We start from the raw sequence: 22,216 nt of genomic DNA on the forward strand, positions 1-22,216 counted from the left end.
TAATATGTTACTGGCAGTTTTTTCTTTCTTCAGTGAGTATGACATTAACATGTCTCCTCATTAACCAAAAATCTCAGTGGTCTTCTGATAATCATTTTGAACCTTATAACCATTTTTATCATACTAAAGATGTTGAAATTATAGGAGATTTGGGTTCAATATTTATTCATTAATTCAGTCAGGCAAGCATTCTTTGGTAGGCCCTAAGGACCCAAAGATGAATACTGCACAGTCACTGCCCACAGACATATAAGTAAATATAGTATGTAATAAGGGAAAAGATATGAATAATACAGTGTGGTAAGTATTATAATCAGTGTATGCTTAAGGTAGGTGAGTGACACAAAGCATAAGTAACATTTCTTGGGGTGGTGCCAGAGAAGACTTGTTAGGGGAGAAGACATAATAAATGTTTAATAGGCGAATAAACACTAATAAGTAATAAAACACTAATAAAAGATATAGTTCTATGTTGTGGGCTCTAAAATTCTATTATTGGGAGTTCCCTGGCGGTCCAGTGGTTAGGACTCCACGCTTTCACTGCCGAGGGCCTGGGTTCAATCGCTGGTTGGGGAACTAAGATCCTGCAATGTGGCACAGCCAAAAAAAAAAAAAATTCTATTATTTTATTTAAATATAAGTTAGGAAGAAACTTAGACACTTGAAAATGCAACTAATGTTATGAGGTTATATAGCACATGCTGATTGACAAGTGAATGATATAGTAGCTAGAATTTATTGATATATTCTGCCACACAGACTATATATCTGATTACATGTAATCCTCACTAACTCTCTGAGATAGGTACTGATACTAAGGCCATTTTACAGGGAAAGGCACTTGAGGTTTACAGAGGTAAAATAACCTCCTAAGGTCACACAGCTAAAATATGGTGGAGCCAGGATACCTGCTCAAGACAAGATCAGCTTTAGAAACAGTGTTCTTAATCATTAAAAAATGAACATAAGGAACCATAGGAACCCAGAGGAGAAGGAAAAACTTGCCTATTGAGAGCATTTGGAGAAGAGTTACAAATTAGATACATGATGGGTATCATGATGGGTATATTCCAGGCATGGGTATTGGCATACATAAGTGTTGGTTGGGCAGTATACCCTAAGTAAACTGGACCAGTATGATGGAGTAGTTCATTCATGTAGGAGCATCAGGGAAGATCAGGTTGGAATCTGAGGATGGAATGGGAACCATGTGTCAAAGATCCTGAAGATGAGTAATCTGTACTTGATCTGATAGACCATAACCATAACCATTGAGGTTATGGGAGCAAAGGAGTAATATGGAATTCAGTGTAACATAATAGTTAAGTTCTTGAGTATCATTTTCCAATTTTGTGATGTTTAGCATGTAAGTTTACTACTCTTAGGTTCCTTTGTCTTATCTATAAAATGATAATGGTAATACTATCTATTTCACAGAGATTAATTTGTAAAACCTGACATATCCAAGCATTGAGCAAATGTTACATATTATTATTATCGTTGATGTGTTTTCGTAAATTTAATCTGAGAACAGTGCATAGGAGTCTAGGCCTAAGCATTAGGCCGTTAGTTGAGAAATGCTTGGAACATAGTTTTAGCAGGTAAATGGAAAGGAAGGGACAAATACTAGGACTGTTTTAGATGAGTAATATCAGTATGTTAAGTGTATATAGCTTTCTAAAAATACATGTTTCTTTGTGCTGTTTCATAATATTCATGTGTTCATTGTTATATCAATAGTTAATAACTGAAAACTGAATGTAACTTTATAATTTGCAAAGCCACTTTGACATGTTATTGAATTTGATTCTCAGAACCATTCTGTGAGATACTATTATTTCCATTTTATTAAGGCCCAGAGAGGTTAAGTGATTCATTGAAGGTCATGCAAATTAATAAAGGAAGCAGTTTAAAACTTGCGTTTTCATACACCTATTCTAGTGCTTTCCCCTTTATTCCTATATTATGTTATGACGAGAACTGATGTACTATAGCAGGCAACAGTATGAAAAACTATTCTTAGTATTTGAAAGAGTTAATATCATTTCTTAGATATCTGTCTTAATACCAAGAAATAACCAAGGCATGAAAGGGGAGAGACAAGTTCAGAGTCTACTAGTTATCTAATTCATATATAAACCCAGTGATATTTGAATATAATCTCTGTTTAGAAGATCACAATATTAAGTGGCTATAATTTGCCATTTTAAAAAACCTTCAGCAAAAATGAAAATAAACTCTTGATTTTCTGCACCAAACCATATTAGGCATTTAATACACTCTGGGTGATTGTAAAATATTTTACAATAGAGCTATTTCTTAAGTGTTTTTAAATAGTATTGATCATGAAACTTTTTGAAATTTACCATCAGGCCAATGGTGGCAGAGTCTACATAGAACTATGCTTCGTGGTGTTCTGGGAAAAACCTTTCGGCTTGTTGGCTATACTATTCAGTATGGCTGTATAGCTCATTGTGCTTTTGAATACGTTGGTGGTGTTGTCATGGTAAGTTTTTACATTCAAGAAAATAAACATTTAAAATATGTTTTTTTTTAAATTGAAGGAAGAGAGTGTTTGAATTGGCACTGATATAAAATATAAGAACTGTAACTTTAAATATGGTCCTGCATTGTTTCTTGCAGGGGCACAAAGGCCCTATTAATCTAATAATACTAGTTTTTACCATTTATTGAATGCTACTTACTGTGTTCCAGGATGTATTTGATGTTTTACATTTATTAATTCATTTAATCTTTTACACTCTATGAGATACTTACTAGAAATCTATTATACACATGAGGAAACTGAGGCTCAGAAAGCTTAAGTAACCTTCTGCAGGTCCCACAATTCCAAGTAGACTTGGAATTTCAGCACAGATTTCTCTGATTTTCAAAACCCCTACTTTTAACCACTGTGAAGAGTATCAATAACTGTCCTGAAAATAAATGATTATTCTGCCTTGTGTCAACATTAAAATGTTAAGGCTGTCCTCCTACCAATGCATTTTCTTAATATTGCATCATAAATCTATCAACCATGACAATACTAACCTTTTGCCATATAAATGAAAGAATAAATTGATTGATTGTTCAGTCAGTAAGTTTTGCTGTTGGTGTTGCTATTTTTATGAGGTTTACCCTAAGATATTCACAGTCATATAATCTCAAGTTGAGCTGGAGTAATGCAAATAAATGTATTTAACTGAAACTCCCCTCTTTGATTTTTTTAAATTTACATTGGTATTTCCAGTAGGCTACAGAGTTAGCAAAAAACTTGCATTGTGGTCTTTGTTTTTTCTGCCCAAGTAGGAAGTTTTGAGTAAAAAGTTTTATTTACATGTAAGTAGAGTGAATGGAGACTGTTGTGTTTAGATTTTTCAAGTTGCGATGATCATTTATTACAGTTTTGAGATATATATGAAGATTATTGTTTTACCTACTAATATGAAAGTCTTTAAAGTACATCTCATTATGCCAATACTTTTCAGTAGAAAACATAAGTTGCAGCCCCATCAAGTGAGTAAGCTGTTCTCTTGGAAGAAAAGGAAAGGCATCAACTCATTGAGAATAGTATGATACCACTTGGTAAATAACTGTCATGGGCACTGGATGGTAGCTGACAGTAGCAAGAAAAAAAAAATCATTAATTTATTCATTCAACAAGTATATATTGAGTATCAACCTTATGCCAAGCACATTCTTGACCTTGGTTACACAATTAGGAACATGAGAGACAAAGTCCCTGCTCTCATGATGCTTAAATTTTACAAGATGGCCAAAATTTGGAAACATAGATAATGTTATTTTATTTCTCTATTATAATATAATATTAACAAACCATTTTAAATATATTTTGCCTGTTTTTCCAGACTTGCTGGCTACTCTGTAGAGTTGAACTTATCTTGAAGCTTCCAGCTTATTATGAATCATCCTCCAAGCTTGAAGAACATTTGCTTGATTTTCTTTCTTTTAAGCCTGCTCAGATGATTTATATTTTAAAAGGTTTTCAACTTAAATTTAAAAATTGCCTCTCTTTCAGTGTTCTGGACCATCAATGGAGCCTACAATTCACAATTCAGATGTTGTTTTTGCAGAAAATCTTAGTCGACATTTTTATGGTATCCAAAGGTAAATTTCTGCCACAGATATATTAAATTGATGGTGAAAACACACATACACATTGTGTCTTTTCTGCAGTTTCTTAACTTTAGCTTTAAAAACTCTTTTGTAAATAACCAAATTAATGACCAACTGGATGAAATTTTGGCTCAAATTTTTTCTCTCAGTTTGAGAAATTTTAATAGTTTCTTTAAATATGCAGTTCCTTGTATCATTGTGCAAAGTAGATAGCAGTCCCTTTTATAATGTGCATTGAAGCCTTTACTTTTTTGGGGGGGATTGGGGGGGTTTGTCCTAGAATGTTTTGAATCAAGAACCAGGAACTTAGGAGCTACATTACATATCCAAATCAGTGATTTGATTTTTTAATTTTTAAAATAATCCTGCATTTCTATTGATGACTATCGTATTCTCTATAGTCTATGATGAGCAGTCGGTGATTTTTAGACTATAGCACTGTATATAGCCGGGAGCCATGAATCTTATCTATTGTGAGTCTCCTGATTAATTATATTAAGTTAAAAAACTCCTTGGGAAATATTGTTTGCCACTACATCTTTTAAAATCCTAGTCTAAATGGTGTTTCCAATCCTTGAGATACTGTTTATTCTACTTAACTCCCTGATTATTATTCCTTCTGAATGGGTGTGAAGTATTAGTAATTTAGTGTATTTTCTAAAGGACACCTCTTTCATTCCCTAAAATTTGGGATCCATTAGTTTTTCATAATTCTGAAAAAATAGATCTGTATCACATTTCATCTTCATCAAATACAAATTTTACTCACTTGAGCTGGTATTTAGCTTATGACATAAGTAGGTTTAGGCATTCCTCTTTCATTATTGTCCTTTTTTATAGTCTACTTCACATCACTGAAAAATCACCCAGAATAGTGTAAAACTGTTCTTTGTGTTGACTCGTTCTTCCACTGTCTTAGATTCTGTAAATAGAAACTCTCTCTTGCTCAAGCTGTATTTCTAGCATGGTCTGTGGGTAATTCCTCAGATCTTTTATCCATAACAACTTCAAGATAATACCTAATTGATAGATATGGGGTTATAAAATAAAACTTATATAACAGGTTATGTTCTAGCTTCCTTTTCTTTTTAACTTGTATCAAAATAACTTATTACAGTCTTTGGATTAACTGGAGACCTAGCTTCGCTGCAACATGAAGACAAGCTTCTGTTTTCCATGCTAATCACATGATTTCACTCTCATAGTCCTTGACCATCCTTAACAAGGAGCTGGACTCATTGGCTAAATAGTGTTTGAATGAACAGCACAATATTGTCTTTTTTTTTTTTTTTTTGGAGAGATACTCTTTGCATTCAGATGGTAATACAAATAACTATATTTAGTAAATTAATTAAGATTCTCTAGAGGTTTTATTTTGTATTCTGCTCCTTCAGGGGGCCCATTAGGTGGAAGGACAGTTCAAACTTTGGCATTTATGGGAGACATACCAAAGTAACTTTTACAGCCAAGGTAGTCAGTTGGTAACTCCTACTTTAAAAACATTACTGTCCTGAGTATTTTTTTCTTTTATCTGCAGCACAGAACTCTTGAGATTTCAGGGGAATCTCTGACCCCTGGCAAGAGATCCTCTTGCTAGCTGTTTCTAAAGGTAGAGTAGCCATTCATTTAGGGAAAATGAAAGTCTGCATATCTGGTATCTAATGCACATAGATTTTTCAGTCCAATGGACCGAACACTCATACGTGAGACAACCATAGTCTCTTATTACTACTTATTCTTTCAACAAATAGTTAATGAGCACCTCACTTGTAAGATGTGCTGTCTGTACCTGATAGAGAATGTTAGGATTAGCAAGATACTAACCCTTGTTTTCAAAAGCTTACAATCTAGGAGGGGATAATAAGGATATTTATAAATAATACAGGAAAATTTCAGTCTTAGTTCTATTAAGTTTCTTTTAAAATCCTATTTGAAAGAGTTGAGAGTCCAAGGTTATATATTTTGATTTAAGCTCTGTGCCTATAATATCTGGTTAGACCACCAGAAATACAGTATATAGTAATGATGCTTTCTATTAAAACACCTTGACTGAATTATGATTTTTACGTTGCCATTCAAGTGCAGAGTTTGTTTTGAGGATCATATTGATTATTTTGTCAAAACACTTAAGCTGAATAAAACTCCCATGGAAAACATTTCTTTCCCCAAAGCTAGCCAAAATCAACTTTGTTAGTATGTTACATAGGTTACAATATTTGCAAACTTATTCATCTGAATAGTTCCATTGACATGGTTCCAGTTGGTTGGAAAGAGATACTTTATAACATTTTCAAACAAGTGTAAGCCTTATATTGCACTCCAAATTATAGAATTTAGTGTTTTAATAGCATTCAACTCTTATCAAGAATAACCTCAAGAAATGACTGTTCTGAATACTGTTGCTGTATTTTCTGTAAAAGTTCTGATGAAGATGGTATCTTTACTTCCCTTATATAAGTATCCTTCTTGTATATTCCTCTTTAACTTAGTTGTTAAGGAAAATTTTGTCATACCTCCCAAACTAAACTTTATTTTATTAGGTAATGATTGCCATGTAATTAATCATAACTTATTTTTTGACTTGACTACCAAAAGTTTTGAACTCATGGTAATACTTATATATAGCAATAACTAGTTTTCTGATTTAACCATCATCTTCCTTTTATTTTTGTGACTTTTGATATTGTTTTGATATATGCATCTTTTATTACAAGCAACATCAAATTATTTCCTGAACCTGGTACAGATAATAAGTAAATATATTAAATTCTTTCGATTGTGAGCAACAGAATTCACTTATTGCTCATTTCATGCAGAAAGAGCATTGTATTCTCTTTGGATGAGGCATTAGTCATATTTTTTTGTCTCCTTCTTCCTTTCCAATTTTAGATATCTTCTTAGTCTTCTAATACATGTAGATTGTTATTTCTTCCATGAATCATGTCTTCCATATGTAATCATATCCATATTGGTTCTATATGTTTGATTTGCCAGTTTATTTTTTATAATATATGTTTGGACAGCTTTTAGCATTTTATTTGGCTGGGTCTTCTGATATTTTTTCTCAAATATATGTCTTTTTTGACTATACTGTAAACTATCCAGGTTATATAATTTATATGCTGCAATTCCTCAGTTCTTTAAGCTCTAGGGATGTTTCTACCTTTTTATGTGCTCTAGAGTCAATCAGTGCTACTGGCTGGGCAGTCAAATTTGCTTGGTTAATTTGGTGGTATTTACACGGAATTGTTTTTTCATAGTTTTGGTTCTAAAATTTGGACACAGAAGTAACACTGAGTGGGTATAGTGCAAGAAGATAATTCTCATTGAATTATCAGAAATTTTAGAATCTTCTGATAGCTTTTCCATCACTCTCATTGTTAGATTCTGACCCATAAAATTAGTCACAAAGGTTCTCAAAGCTGGTAAATGTGTGGGAGGGTCAGTATGTTAGAGGATAAAAGGTGTGGCTTTATTTAAGTTGCTTTATAAAAGTATTGTAGCAGTGCCATGCATGTGTTTATGCTAATAATAACACTGACATTTCTTTGACTTTTTCCCCTCAGAGGTGACATTGTGATTGCAAAAAGCCCAAGTGATCCAAAATCAAATATTTGTAAAAGAGTAATTGGTTTGGAAGGAGACAAAATTCTCAGCAATAGTCCATCAGGTTTCTTTAAAAGCCATAGTTATGTAAGTAACATTTCAATTATGTTATTCATTGGTATCATAGTTGATTAACATTAGCTGAACACACTGACAAATGATTATAACTTTTATTCATATTTTGAATATAAGTTAGAATAATGCATTCATTAGAATTTAAGTATGTTTGTATCAAGAACAACTTGGCCATTATAGTTTATATATTTTATTTCCTTTTAAAACCCTGTATAAACATCTCAGTATTAGTTGTTGCAGGCAAGATTCACCAATGAATGTCAAAATAATGGGCAGACGTTTGAGGAAAAATAGTATATTTGCATAGTCTCAAAGTATCTTTCCCAAGATATTTTTACAAAGGGAAAAACAGTAGCTTCATAGAGGAGAAACCTGTCAGACACCACGTTAACTGAGTGATCAAGGTTAACTTTACCTATAACAAGACGTCAACATAATGTGACCCCTGAATTCAAGGACTGAGAAGGGCACATCACCTTTGTGGTACTCTTGTAAAAAGAAGGTATAGCCTCATGAGAAAACATCAGACAAACCCTAACTGAGGGTCATTCTGCCACATCATTGACCAATACTCTTCAAAAATGTCAAGGTCTTTAAAAAAAGGAAAGTCAGGAATTATCATAGATTGGAGGAGACAAAGGAGACATGACAAGTAAATGCAATCTGGAGTTCTGGCTTAGATAGTTTTTCCACTGACTTGTTAGTGGAAAATCTGGTAAAACCAAACACAGTCTTGTAGTTTAGTTTTTTTTAATCCTATTTAAATGTTTAGGATAGATATTTTGGTGTAGTCAACTTGCCAACTCAGTTAGGAAAAAGAGCAAGAGCAGTAGAATGGAAGAGTGAAGAGCAAGTGTAATGTGTTAGCCCCTTTCACCAGTCACACGGCTGCTGAGACAGCTTGTGGCAGGGGAGGGCAGCCTTCTGTTTACTCAGCATATACTCTTCTTACTTTAATTATAATTTAATTTTCTATTTTTGTTTAAATTTTCTGTGTCACTGTCAGATTATTAATAGAGCTGTTACATCTGTTAGGTAACTTTATCTTCATCCCCAGTGTAAACATATAATTAAGAGTTAAATTGTCTTCATCGTTGTAAATTTATTTTGACCTATAATAGCCTCTGATTGCCCTATAAGTTTGATCAGTAGACTATTAAATAATCTATTATTTATTTACCGTTCTTAATAGACTATGGTTCAGCTGTGCAAATGTTTATTACACTTTTGATGTTTATTACTACAGTGCTAAACATCCTAGGAATCCTTAGCTGATGGTGATAATGTTAAAGTTGAGAATGTGGTATCAGGTAACCTGTTGTTCTGTGGCCTTCATCATGGATACTTATCCTGTTATTTTTCAAAAATGTCAGTTATTTACGTAATGGTTTCACCTTCACATGACTATTATCATTTCTTGAGGCATTCTAGTCACTTCTAAGTTGCTTTAGCAACAAGCATATACTTCAGACCAGAAATAGTTTTATCAACAGAAAGGATAACAAAACATATAAATGATAGCATCTACTATCTGTGTACAGTGTGTACACTGCTGTTGTTTTCTTTTAAAATTATTAGAGGAAGAATATTAGGATGAAAGGATTTAGATAAAATCTCTGCTAAGTAATCAGAGAAAATAACCAGAGGACTATAAGACGTACATTTTTTGAATAATCTATTTTAAAGAAGACATTCATCGAATTTTTATGTTTGTTGAGAGAATAAATTAGGGGACACTGCCATTTTGTTCCAGGTATATTCCATTCACTTTGGTTTGCATGTTTATAAGTGTACAAACAATTATAATAATATTGGCCAGCCCTTAACTATGTACTTACTCTGTACCTGACACTGTTGAAACTCTTTCCAAGGGTTAATTTATTTAATCATCAAAACAGTAACCCAGTGAAGGTGGTAGTAGCATTTGACAGATGGGAAAGCTGAACAACAGGGAGGTTAAATAAATTGCCCAATTTCAAACAGTAAGAGAAACAGTTGGAATTCAAACACAGGTAGCCTGGCTCTGTCCAGAATCTATATTCTTTACCACGCCACTACTTTTCATCCCAAAATATCCTCTACTTACTATTATTATTTCTACTCCCATCTCCTAAACTGTACTTCCCTTAAAATGTATTTGTCTTTATTATTTTTAAAAAGAAAGGCAACTGTTTCTTATCAGGGCCAGTATTAGTTCTGAAAGACAAGCCAGTGATTTTTGAAGGCTTCCCGGCTCCACCAGTTTCACTAGGCTGCGTTTTTTAAGCCATAAGAATTGTGTAGATGTTACAGAACCACTTTAGCAAATGTGTTCCATTAATCAAGGTGATTTATAACAAAAATTCATCCAAGTTTGGAGCACTGAAGAGATATCCAAACTGTGCATTCTGCCCCTCCAGAGTGTTCCCTTTTCCAGCTATCTCAGAAGCACACTGGTGCTACATTCTATGAAAGGGGTTTCTTCCCCGTATCTGTGCATCCTTCTAGAAAAATCATTGTTGTTTATAGGTTATGAAGACATTACTATTCAGATCTTGATTGAGGTGCATAATAAGGATGATATATATTAAATGTGTTTTGAATTTCAGGCAAAAAACATTTATTCTCCTAAGTAGGTGCTTCAGAAAGCAAAACACCAAAATTGTCATTTGGAACCTAGAACATAGAGTTTAGCATATGAAAGAAATAGCATTGTTTGTAAGTTGGCAAAAAAAGAATATAAACAGATCATTGGTTAAGTGATGTGAAACCATTTTATTCATTCCAGAGTTCTAAAAGTTCATGTGGCAAGCAGCACTTACGAAAGGTGATTTATTTTTTACATTAGGCATTTGGAAACTAAGCAGTCCCTATCCAGGTCCTATTGCAGTGGGTTTTGCTTATTTTCATGGTATTGAGGCCAATAATTTTTTCCCTTGGGTTATGGGCTGAGCATTGGCTACTAGGAAATGAGCTTAATTTGTGACTCTCAAAAGAAACAAATTGTACTCAGCTCAAACATCTTGAATAACTTGCCTTTCTATACTATAGGAATTCCTCAGTTTGCTGCTAGAAGCCACTAATTTGCCAAAAATAATTTACTTGGAAGAAGCATTTAGCAGGTAGGAAATACATTAAATGAACTGGCATTCTCCTGTTGATCTGCACAGGAGGCGATTTAACGTAGTCTCCATTCCCCTAGGGAATATAGGGCCAGGACTCAGGAAATACAGTAAAATTTTCTTATAAAGCTAATAAAGAAACAATAACACTTTGTAACCTTTCTCAGGATAACATTGTGTGATAGTTCAGGGCTGTGATTTTAATCCATAGTGTAACTGTGGTACAGTTAGTCATTTTGGAATACAGTAAGTTCCTAACAGCAAACAAACATGCTATAAAATCTCCCATCTAAACAAACAAACTCCTTTGGCACCACATCCTCCTATAGGAGAGAGTCGTGCATACTTACTGACTCGACTCTGAACTTTATATTCTCTTTTGAACTCATTCCACTTAGACTTTGGTCCCCAGCACTTCATTGGAACAGTTCTTGTTAAGAGTCACTGATGACTTCTCTGTTGCTGATCCAGTGGTCAGCTTTCAGTCCCCGTTTTACTTGACCTATTGTTAGTATTTGAAGTAGTTGTTCTTAAAGCCTGGTTTCACGTAGTTTTGGGGATACCACTCTCTTTAGGTTTTCTTCCTCTTTCTGCTCCTTCTGAGTGTCCTTTGTTGGTTCCTCCCAATATTGGAGTAACTCAGGGTTTGTATTTTAAACTTCTTTTGTTTATATACGTGCCCTTAGGGTGACCTTCCTGTCTCATGGTTTTAAATACTATCTAACTTAAGACCTAAATTTGTATCAACCACAACTTCTTTCCTGAACTCCAGAGTCATATATCTGATAGTCTGTTTAATATCTCCGCTTTAGTATATAATGTTCACCTTGAACTGAATATGTCCAAAACTAAACTGATTTTCCTTCCAAAACTGGCTCGTCCTACATGTATTTCCCAATCACGGTAAAGGCACCTCCATTCTTCTGCTCACTCAGGTCATAAACCTTGGAGTCATCATTGCCTCTCTTCCTCTTTCACCCTCCCATCCAATCCACTAGCAAATCATGATGACTATATCTTGTAAATATAATCAGAATTAGATGACATCTTGCCCCCATCACTGCTACCATCCTGGTGCAAGACAAATTCATCTCACTCTTGTTTTCTTGCAGTAACTTCTGAACTTCTCTCTGAGCTTATATCTTTCCCATCTTCTTGCCTCCTTACCCCTCTACTGACTACTCTTCACATAGTAGCTGAAATGATCCTTTTTAATAATGATGCTTTTTCATAAAAATAATGTTACTCTTCTACCCAAAGAGCTCAGTGGCCCCCCATCTCATAGTTAAAGCTATGGTCCTTTTGATGGCCTACTAGACCCTACACTCTTCCTGCTGTCTGTTCCTGTAATTAAAGTTTCATTGGAACATGGCCACACTCATGCATTTACATATTGTCTGTGACTCCTTTCAGTAAAACAGCAGAGTTGAGTCATTGTAACAGAGACTCTGTGGTCTGCAAAGCTTAGCTATTTACTGTCTGGCCTTTTACAGAAAAAGTTTGCTGACCCTTGCTCTAGAATGTAAGGTTCTTAATGTCAGAGATTTGTTTTGATCTCAGCTGATTCCCCAACACCTAAACTTTTACTTGGCATCTAGGAGATACTTTAAAAATACTTGAAGGGTGGACAAATGGATATATGACTAGAGTCTGACAGTGTTTTATCTTAGTTTCTATTCTACTCAGTTTCTTCTAGTTTCTACTGCAAACTCGCTCTGGAGTAAAGTGCATGATGTTCTATTTTTCAGTAATATAGATGTTCCTGTAGCTCACCACACTGTATGCTAATGCTGAACTGGCCAATCTGTGTTCATTCTAGTCTTCATAGAAGACTTGAAAGCTCTTTCTTCCATGGTAGGGCTACTTGACCATCTTCCATAACTGCAGGTAAATGTTATAGAAAATATTGGAATGCCCCTGTTACTTTGTACCAGCACAGCATTGTGCTGATTAAACGTTTCTTTCCCCAAGTGACTTCTATTTGGACTGAATGATAGTTTTCAGCCCTTTTATTAAAGCAGATTAAACATTCACCTGGCTTTGAATAATTAGTTTGGAGTACTCTGAACTTGGTCTCATCTAAATCTTCTGAAGGACTGGTGGAATTGAGGTACCCTGGACTTACCTTGTTCTCATTTTGAGGGAAGATTTGGTTCCCCAGAAATGGTGTGGTGGTTTTGTTACTATGAAGGCTAAGTTGCCCTTGCAACATGCAGTACCTACTACCTAGTTTGTGTGGTAATGAGAGTTTTCTACATTTCAGTAGAAATGATGTGCCTTTGGACATATGTAATAAACTCTACAGGTATTTTGTTCTTTTGATTCTTTTATTGGTTGGCAGATTAAGGATGGATGAGTTATCTGAAGCTGGTAAACTGTTCCTTTAAGTGTAAACTTCTGCTTTCCAGTGGTTGTTTATTATAAAATGAAGGATTTTTTTTCTAAATCTTTCAAATAATTAAAACTCTGTTTATTGAATTTTAGTTTCTCAGCCATAGCAGCCACCTTGTTGAAGATGAGTATGTTAACAGAAATATTATGGAGATTTCAGTATTTTCTTGTAGTTAAAGCATAGCATCTTTTGCTATTGTTAAAGGAAATGTATCTGTGCTTATTAGAAAAATTATGTTTTTACTTTTATTTTGACCTATCAAAATATCCAGTTATATAAAGCTTTTCAGTTCTTGATACCACAGATTCCAGTATCATACACAAAAGGTGAAATGTTCATCAAATGCTAGTCTGTTACCACAGTAGAGTGATGGTAGGTGTATAAGAAATGTAGTATTTCTTACATTTTTCTTTTTGAATTGTAGAGTATGTTAATAACAACATCATTATTGTTATTGGCAGAAATGTAAGAAATAGAGACATTTTCACATTTCAGAAAGAACTGATTAAATGTTCTCAGGATGCTCTGGTGGTATAGTGTTCCTAAAAGGAGAACTTGGAAATGGGATAATATGCTAGTAATAAATCTGTTTTACTGTGTATTGAAAAATATTTAAACAAAACTGATTGGCCAACTGAAAAACAATCTCACTAATTGGGAAACATTAGAAAATGGTCACTTTATAAACACTGATAGCCCCCAACGTGTACTGTGTATTTACGTTATAGTTCAAATCCTTGAATATCCTAATGCTGTTTTTCTGTTTGTTTAAATGTCATTTACTTTAGCTAAAAGTCACAACCATATGGTCTTCTATTACCCCTTGTATTATAAACAGAAAAAGTACTTCTCTGTAGGGAGAGGAATCATCAGATTGAAAGAGTTTGTTTATTATAAGCTGCTGATACACTAAATCCTTATGTCATTTAAATAGAAGAACTACCTAATAATGTCACTTATTACAACTAGGATATCTAAACAAGGGACTTGCTTTTTGCAGACTATAGTGATAAAAACCTGTGCTTCACATCCATTTCTCAGCAACGGCTCCCAGGGTAATCAATCATGGCATACTGCTAATGCCTTGATTGCAGCTGATGCAGAGGAAATATGTTTACTTTTTTGCTAAAGTGAAGTTCACTGCGGAGATGACGTGACTTTTTCATCCTATAGCTAACAATTCTGAAGATAAATTTGACTTAGTGTTTACAATTCTGAGGTGTTTTTCTTCTGATGTTAACACTAAAGAATCATCTTTGAGGCTCCCACTACTTAAGCATTTTCTGATGTGTTCCCTGAACATTTTCAGAATAATTTGATCTTAGTTTAACAAAAATACGTAGTTTATAAAATATTATTTGGTAGAAATGTATTTTATCTTAATATATGTTTGAGTATGTATATGTATGTATATGTATTTATGAAATCAACATTTCTACTGAAAGGGTAGCAACTCTTCCTGAAACTAACATGTTTTGCTCACCTGAAAATATTTTAACCACTCAAAGTTGGAAAGTCAGTGCCATGGGTGGGATTCTGGGGAGGCATTTATGCAATTCAGTAAAATGCCATATTACGTATAGTTTTATCTGCAAGTTATATGAGACCTCTATACTTTTAGGTTGCTTAAAAGTAGGTGGTGCAGCAGTTAAGAATCCGCCTGCCAGTGCAGGGGACATGGGTTCGAGGCCTGGTCCGGGAAGATCCCACATGCTGCGGAGCAACTAAGCCTGTGCGCCACAACTACTGAGCCTATGTTCTAGAGCCCGCGAGCCACAGCTACTGAGCCCACATGCCACAACTACTGAAGCCCATGCACCTAGAGCCCGTGCTCCACAACAAGAGAAGCCACAATGAAGAGTAGACCCTGCTCACTGCAACTAGAGAAAGCCCACATGCAGCAACAAATACCCAACGCAGCCAAAATAAATAAATAAATTTATTTTAAAAAAAGTAATTGGGAAAAATTACTAAGACTGAAATTGTAATGCTGCTGTTCAGTGTAAGCATCTGAGGCAGACTCCCACTCTGATGGTCGGTCGTAAAGAGAATGTGTTCCAAGTGTCATGTGGCTTCCTAACCTGATACAGTGGTCTGCTGGACTAAGTGGAATGTGTTCAGATGTCTTCTGAAATAAGCAACTAAATGAAGTTCTTCTATTACCACTTTGGGCAATCAAAATTCTACAGATTTATGTGACCCACTTAGTCTATAAAAGCATTCTCATTCTAGTAAACTATTTTCTACCTAAAATAAGAAAGGAAAAGAGAAATTACAGATTTAAAAGCAAGTATGCATATTATAAAACAGTTGAAGATAGTAAAATAGCCGAAAAATATTGACATTACAAGCCATTATACTGCTAACCTAGATATGCGAGAGTGCTTCCTCCTGGGTTGGAATTTTCATAACTATTTTAAGAAAATTTAGGAATCGTTTAGTTTGGCATAGCTAGTGCTTGCATGTCTACTACACAGACATACAGAGCCAACAGGGAAGGGAGATAAAGTACCTAAAACTATAGGGTGAGTAATTTAAAATTCTAAGATGCAACTTAAGATTCTGATCTACTTCCTGTACATTGTGTGTATGAATCTCTAAATCAGGAAGGATTAGAAAAACCTCCTGTCATCTGAAGAGACTTGAAATTTGACCTGACTTCCCTATGTAAAGAAAGTCAGAGTAGGTCTGGGGACATAGACTGATACGCACTTCTGACCCTAACTGCAAATGCACCTAACCCCAAACCAATCCCAGCATCAGGCATCTTCCTTAATGAGGCGGTGTCCCAGGAGCAGTGGAAACCGCTGGACTTGGGGGGAGGGAGAGAAAACTTAAAAAGCCTTCAGGAGGATATAGGGTGGGCAAATTTGCCAGACAATAACTTCACAACTTTCCTATTATTTATTCATGCATTCATTAATTCCATTAATTCCAGATATTACTGAATACTTACCTGAGGGCCACCACCATGTTAAAGTAGATCAAGTCCCTGCCTGCAGGCTGTCCAATAGAACTTTCTGCAAAAATGGAATAGTTGATATCTGCCCTGTCCAGTATGGTAGCCACTAGGTTCATGTGGCTGTTGAGCACAGGAAACGTGGCTAGTGTGTCCGAGGAACTGAATTTTTAGTTTTATATAATTTGTAAGATTGAATGGTCATATATGTTACTAGTGGCGACCATGTTGGACAGTACAGCTTCAGGAGTTTGTAGTCCAGTTGGGGGACTGGACAAGGAATTACAAAATGGTGTAATAGGGGATACTTACCTAGACTGGGGTGAATAGGATTACTACAGACTGGGGAGGTAAAACCTGAGTTGAAGCTCTCAAGGATAAGTAGGAGCTAGCCAAAGCAAGCAGCATATTCAGAAGCTCTAAAAGTGAGAGTGCAGCACTGTGCTTTGGGTAGCTGCCAAAAGTAAGTTCCTATGTCTGGGACATATAGTGGGGAGGGGAGGGTAGTGAACAGAGATAAAAATGAAAAGGTGATCAGGGCTCAGTTCCTTGTAAGTCTCAAGCAGGGGAGTAACTTTGTGTGTGTGTGTGTATGTCCACATCACGCGTTGTGGGATCTTGGTTCCCTGACCAGGGATCAAACCTGTGCCCTCTGCAGTGGAAATGTGGAGTCCTAACCACTGGACCCCCCAGGGAATTCCTGGGAGTAACATTATCAGACTTAGCTTTTAAAAGATCACCCTGATATTTAGTATAGAATAGTAGAGGATGGTTGGAGTAGGAGAGGCCAGAGGCAGGGAGACCAGTTAATAAATAGGCTGTAAGACATAACTGAGATAATAACATGAAGAATGAGAAGCAGTACAAAGTTTGGAGAAAGATTAAGGGAATATCTAGACAGGATTGGATGTTGGAAGAAATGGAATTGAAAGTCTTAAGACTGACCCAGGTTTCTGGCTCTAGCAATAGGGGTAGGTGGTGCATTAAAATAAGGGGTCTGGACTTCCCTGATGGAGCAGTGGTTAAGAGCCCACCTGCCAGTGCAGGGGACACGGGTTCGACCCCTGGTCCAGGAAGATCCCACGTGCTGCAGAACAACTAAGCCCATGTGCCACAACTACTGAGCCTGAGCTCTGGAGCCTGCGAGCCACAACTATTGAGCCCACGTGCCACAACTACTGAAGCCCCCATGCTCTAGGGCCCACGTGCCACAACTACTGAGCCTGTGTGCTGCAACTGCTAAAGCCAGCACGCTTAGAGCCCATGCTCCGCAACAAGAGAAGTCACCACAATGAGAAGCCCGCGCACCGCAACAAAGAGTAGCCCCCACTTGCCGCAACTAGAGAAAGCCCGCACACAGCAACGAAGACCCAACACAGCAAAAATAATAAAATTAAAAAAAAAAAAGAGGTTCTGAGGGAGATGTTAATTTGGGAAATGGAGAGAAGATATACTCAGTTTTGGAGTAGTCTAGAAGCATGTATAAGTCTATGATAGATTGTACTTTAAATGAATACAATGACAATGAAATTATAGGAGGTGGGAAGAAAACACATTCTTTCCCAGAATGATGTTTGGGTGCTATATTATTATTCCCTCCTTGATGTCCACAGTATATTTTCATGATCTCTTAGTCAAAACAGTGTTTTGATGCTCTCAGCCCCCTGAGATCAACCTCACTTTTTAAAGGTCTTCAGCTATTCTCTTTGTATCTTACATCATCACAAAAAATGTCATCTGTCATCTACCTGTCTAATTTGCAACTTTATATTTACAAAGCTAGACATCATTCTAAATAAATTCCAGAGTATGGGACATTAGAGTTCTGGTTTTGATAAATAAAATGCAAGTAGGAGAAGTGTCTATCAAAGAAAATCATGCAATACAATTTTTTTTTAAGATACTAGTAATATCAGGTACAAAAAGATCCACATATTTTAATCCTTTATTTTTTGGAGTATGGACTCTTTTCTACTACTGATCTTTTATTTCTAGTACCATTTCAGGTATAAATCAGTTTTTTAGCCAATCTCTATATGATGGAGTTATGCACTGGTCCATAAGAAATCGAAAAGCACTACAGAGATTCATCTATAGGAATAAATCCAGATAGGGATGTGTTTTGACTGGGAAGAATTATTTGAAGTCTCAGGACTCAAAAATTTGGTGGAAACCTATTAGCACATATTCTGTATAGTAGGCATCTGATTTACTATTTTAGACTTTTTCTGAGAACATGAGAAAAGTCATTATTTACATATTTGCCACTATTTTCTACTACTGTTTCAGATACCTGTGTTTCATTAAGTTAGGCTCATCTTTTGGAATATGAGAACCAGAGTGTACATCAGGCTATATTAAAATGAGAGTACAGACACAGTCTTGAAATGAGAATATAAGGAACTTCTCTTAAATACTAATCCAAAAACAGCAGGTAACCTTGTTACAAATAGAACAAAAAAGAAGTCAGAGACCAAATAATCCATTGTCCTAGGGAAAAAAAAATCTGTAGGATTGAGATGTTAGTATTAGATCGCTGGGATGGAAAGGACTATTTACTAGCTTCAATCCCAACACTTTTTCCCCTTCCTCTGCCTTCTGACAAGTTGGTAGATGGTCCTGAAGAAGTAAATGCTCCATAAGGAAGTGCTTAGGCATTTGATATTTAATAAACATTGCTTGAAAAAGATGCCTGTTAAAAGAATAAAAATGTAAGTCTTTGCTACATTTGGATGATTTGGTCTTAAAAACTGAATTTCATTAAATCAATTGGCATAATTAATATGGCATCTATTCACAATTAATGTACATTTTTAATTATACTGGATTTAATTCAAAGTCTTGGCTAGTACCAGAACTATATAATTGAATACAATGTAAAAGAAAAAGACCAAAAACATAACTGAAGTGAAATTGCAAAGCACAGTTCACTTTGCAGAGAACTGGATAGACTGCATAAGAAACCAGGAACAAAGAAAGCCCGGCAGGCATCATTCATCCAGCAGCTGGAGCAACTGTTAATAACAATAGCTAATATTTAGTGAGTGCTTACTGGGTGCCAGGAGCCTTATGTGTTATTTGGTTTTCAGAATGTTTCTGTAAGGCATTCATTAGTCCCAGTTTTTTAGATGAGGTTTAAATAACCTGTCCAAGGTGTTTAGTAAGTGGCAGAGCTACAATTTGAACTCAGGACTATGACTCTGTGGACAGTAACTTTAACCACCATACTAAACACCCCATCAGAAATTCCTGTTCAGGCTGGATGGAGGTATTGAGTACTTAAGGAGAAGATGAAGGAGCTTAGCTTGCTTGCAGTAGCTGTAAGAATGAACAAGTCAAGTCTTAGACGAAGCTCTAAACCCACTCAGCAGGGAGATGCTCAATAATAAAAGAGAACCTTTAGTTAAAAGCATCCCCCATCACACACACCCTAACCACAGTGCTGTAGATGTAGCTTACTAGAACTTTGGCGTAAATTTCTCTTTAATGATAATTGGCTATGAACCTAAAGTGGCACCATTTTTAAGTAGGGAAAGGCAATAACAGTCCCCGGGAATGATGTGGGATAGGTTAGTAATAAGTCAGAATTTAAATGGGAAGAAAAAGAAGCAGGACTGCATAGAGATAGTATCTACTGAAATAATCAGTGTGTTAACTGTTCCTTGCCTGGTCCTTATAAATGTTAATCCCTTTGTCATGCATCTAGCCTTTGGGAGCACCTCCCTTATGACTCCAGATATTCTACTCAGGGAGGCAAATGTGGGCAAAAAGTTCTGGCAAGGAGAATGTCAGTAAAAATAGAGTATTAGTGAGACTGTTCCTTGAGTTTTGCTTTCAGAGGTACCCATAACTGACGCTTGAGACAGCCCCATTTTACAAAATTAAAGATTAATAATGTTTTCTCAGCTTTGTGTTCTTAAAAACCTTTCTACATGATTTTCTCTCAGGGGATTTTTTGACATATATGTCTTTATCTATAGTTTTGTTGGTGTATATAGGAAGATAAACTCCAACAATTATTTACTGCCATTGCAGGAGTCATACAAATACTGGGCTTTATGAAGTTCTTTTAGAACTATATAATTAATAAATGATCTCATTTTGCAAGTATTCTCTCCAGTAGTTTGTGTGCATAGCATCTTACCATGACTATGTTTTGGTTATATAAGCCATGATTAAGCAGAATATGCATTAACCACATAATGGTATACTAATTTGACTCGATTCTGCTTACCTGAAAGATAGTAACATAAATAACAATTATTTGGCTATTGTTAAACTAAAATGACATGTTATGAATGTACATTCATCACATGGACTTTTTTCCTGGGCAGGGAAATTATGCATTTTATATTTTACATTCATCATTCTGTGAGACACAAAACAAAATCTTTAAAATACATGTGGAAAATGAAATACTTTACAGTGTTGTTGATATACTACTTCCATTTGCTTTTGCCAAAAAAAAAAAAAAAAAAAAAAACCCCAAGTCTTTATCTGAGTGCTTCCCTAAGGTGTGTATGCCTCTCATTTTCCTATATATTTCAGGGAAAGGAAAAAATAATCATGTCAGAAAAGGATTCCAAAAACTTTGCCCTCTCCTATTACCTTTATGATTTTTTTTGTTTCTTTAATAATTATTATTTCCTTTACATTCAGTCATTTTAGAAGAACCATTAAGGAGGCATGAGCAGTAATAGGGCCAGTGCATACCCTGCCTTTGCTGATTATACATTTTAAAATATCTGGCAAACAAAGAGTTAGTTAAAAATCAGTTATTAGGATTTTCTGTTTTTTGAAACTTTTGAAAGGTCAAACATATCTTACTCTTCAGTCAGAATCTTTTCTTAGATAATCTTTGCTTAATCAAATAGTGAGTTTGATTACAGTTTAGTAAATGTGTTATTTGATATTGTGGACTCTTTCATCAGATTTCACTTAAATCAAGAAAGGTAACACCTGTGGGTTGGTTCCCAAAAGCTGCTTTTGTTAAATGGACACCCGCAGGCCATGAGGCAATTACGTTTGTTGCTTGTACTATAAAGGAGGCACTTAACTAGGCTTCAGCAAGTATGGCTGAGAACTAGAGGCTTGATTGTTCTGTCCTGCCCTGAGATTAGGTTTTATCATAGCTCAGGAAGTAAACCTCTGACGTAGAAAGGAAAAACCAAGAATGATTTAAGAGTTCTTTTAATGCTTTAAAAGTTATTCCTAAAGCTAGTTATATCTGAGACCCTGGGAAAATTCAGATTTGAGCAAAAGTAAACATTTCTAGGTGGCATTCATTGTAAACATATATTCATACATTCTTATTCAGTCTCATGCATTCATTCAAGTTGGCATGGTGTATTTCCAAAAATACAAAGATGAAAAGTAATTAACTCTTTTAAAAAGTTTTGGTTATGAGAAGTAATGAACAAAGACATGGAATTAGGATTTCCATTTTTGCGCATTTGCAAAACATTTATTATAAATTTTTTAAGTGTTTATTTGAGTTCTTTTCTACTTTAATTGGAAAGTTATAACAGCCTTTTAAAAATACAGTTTAAAAACATTTTAATCTATTTTATTATAATATTGCTATAGAATTATTTCTCTTCTCTGGTTTGAATTTTGAATTTAGTGATAACCAGTAGGTTAATCCAACAGACAATAACTGTGTTTTGAGTTAGAAAGGAAATTTTTGTTCTGTTCCTTGCTTTACTCCACTCACCTGACCAGAAAGGTCAGGTTTTAAGTTTTGGACCCATACCAAAAATGTGTTGTACTTTATATTTATTTAAATAAATGCGTTCTTAGCTAGACTAATATTTTAGTTATCCAGAGGTCTGGTGACAGTACTGTAATTGCAGTCATTTACGTGTACTGTACAAAGAAGCAGAGCCTGCTATATGGATTGGAAGCTAGGTCACTCTCTTACCACATTACCACAGACAAAAAAAAAAT

At 35.2% G+C, this 22,216-nt stretch overlaps 1 protein-coding gene across 1 annotated transcript in view; it reads left to right on the forward strand.

Annotated features, from left to right (window-relative positions):
* Positions 1 to 22,216, forward strand: part of IMMP1L (inner mitochondrial membrane peptidase subunit 1) — a gene marked incomplete at its 3' end in the record, with an annotated part of 40,152 nt that overhangs the window by 11,418 nt on the left and 6,518 nt on the right. Inside the window, exons 2-4 of the mRNA XM_079709105.1 lie at positions 2,373 to 2,506; positions 4,040 to 4,128; positions 7,704 to 7,830. Of these exons, the coding sequence (XP_079565231.1) occupies positions 2,402 to 2,506; positions 4,040 to 4,128; positions 7,704 to 7,830 (321 nt within the window). The 5' untranslated portion in view covers positions 2,373 to 2,401. The remainder of the gene's footprint in view (positions 1 to 2,372; positions 2,507 to 4,039; positions 4,129 to 7,703; positions 7,831 to 22,216) is intronic.

This window comes from Hyperoodon ampullatus (genome assembly GCF_949752795.1).
Source record: "Hyperoodon ampullatus genome assembly, chromosome: 7".
In the NCBI taxonomy this organism is placed as follows: domain Eukaryota; kingdom Metazoa; phylum Chordata; class Mammalia; order Artiodactyla; family Ziphiidae; genus Hyperoodon; species Hyperoodon ampullatus.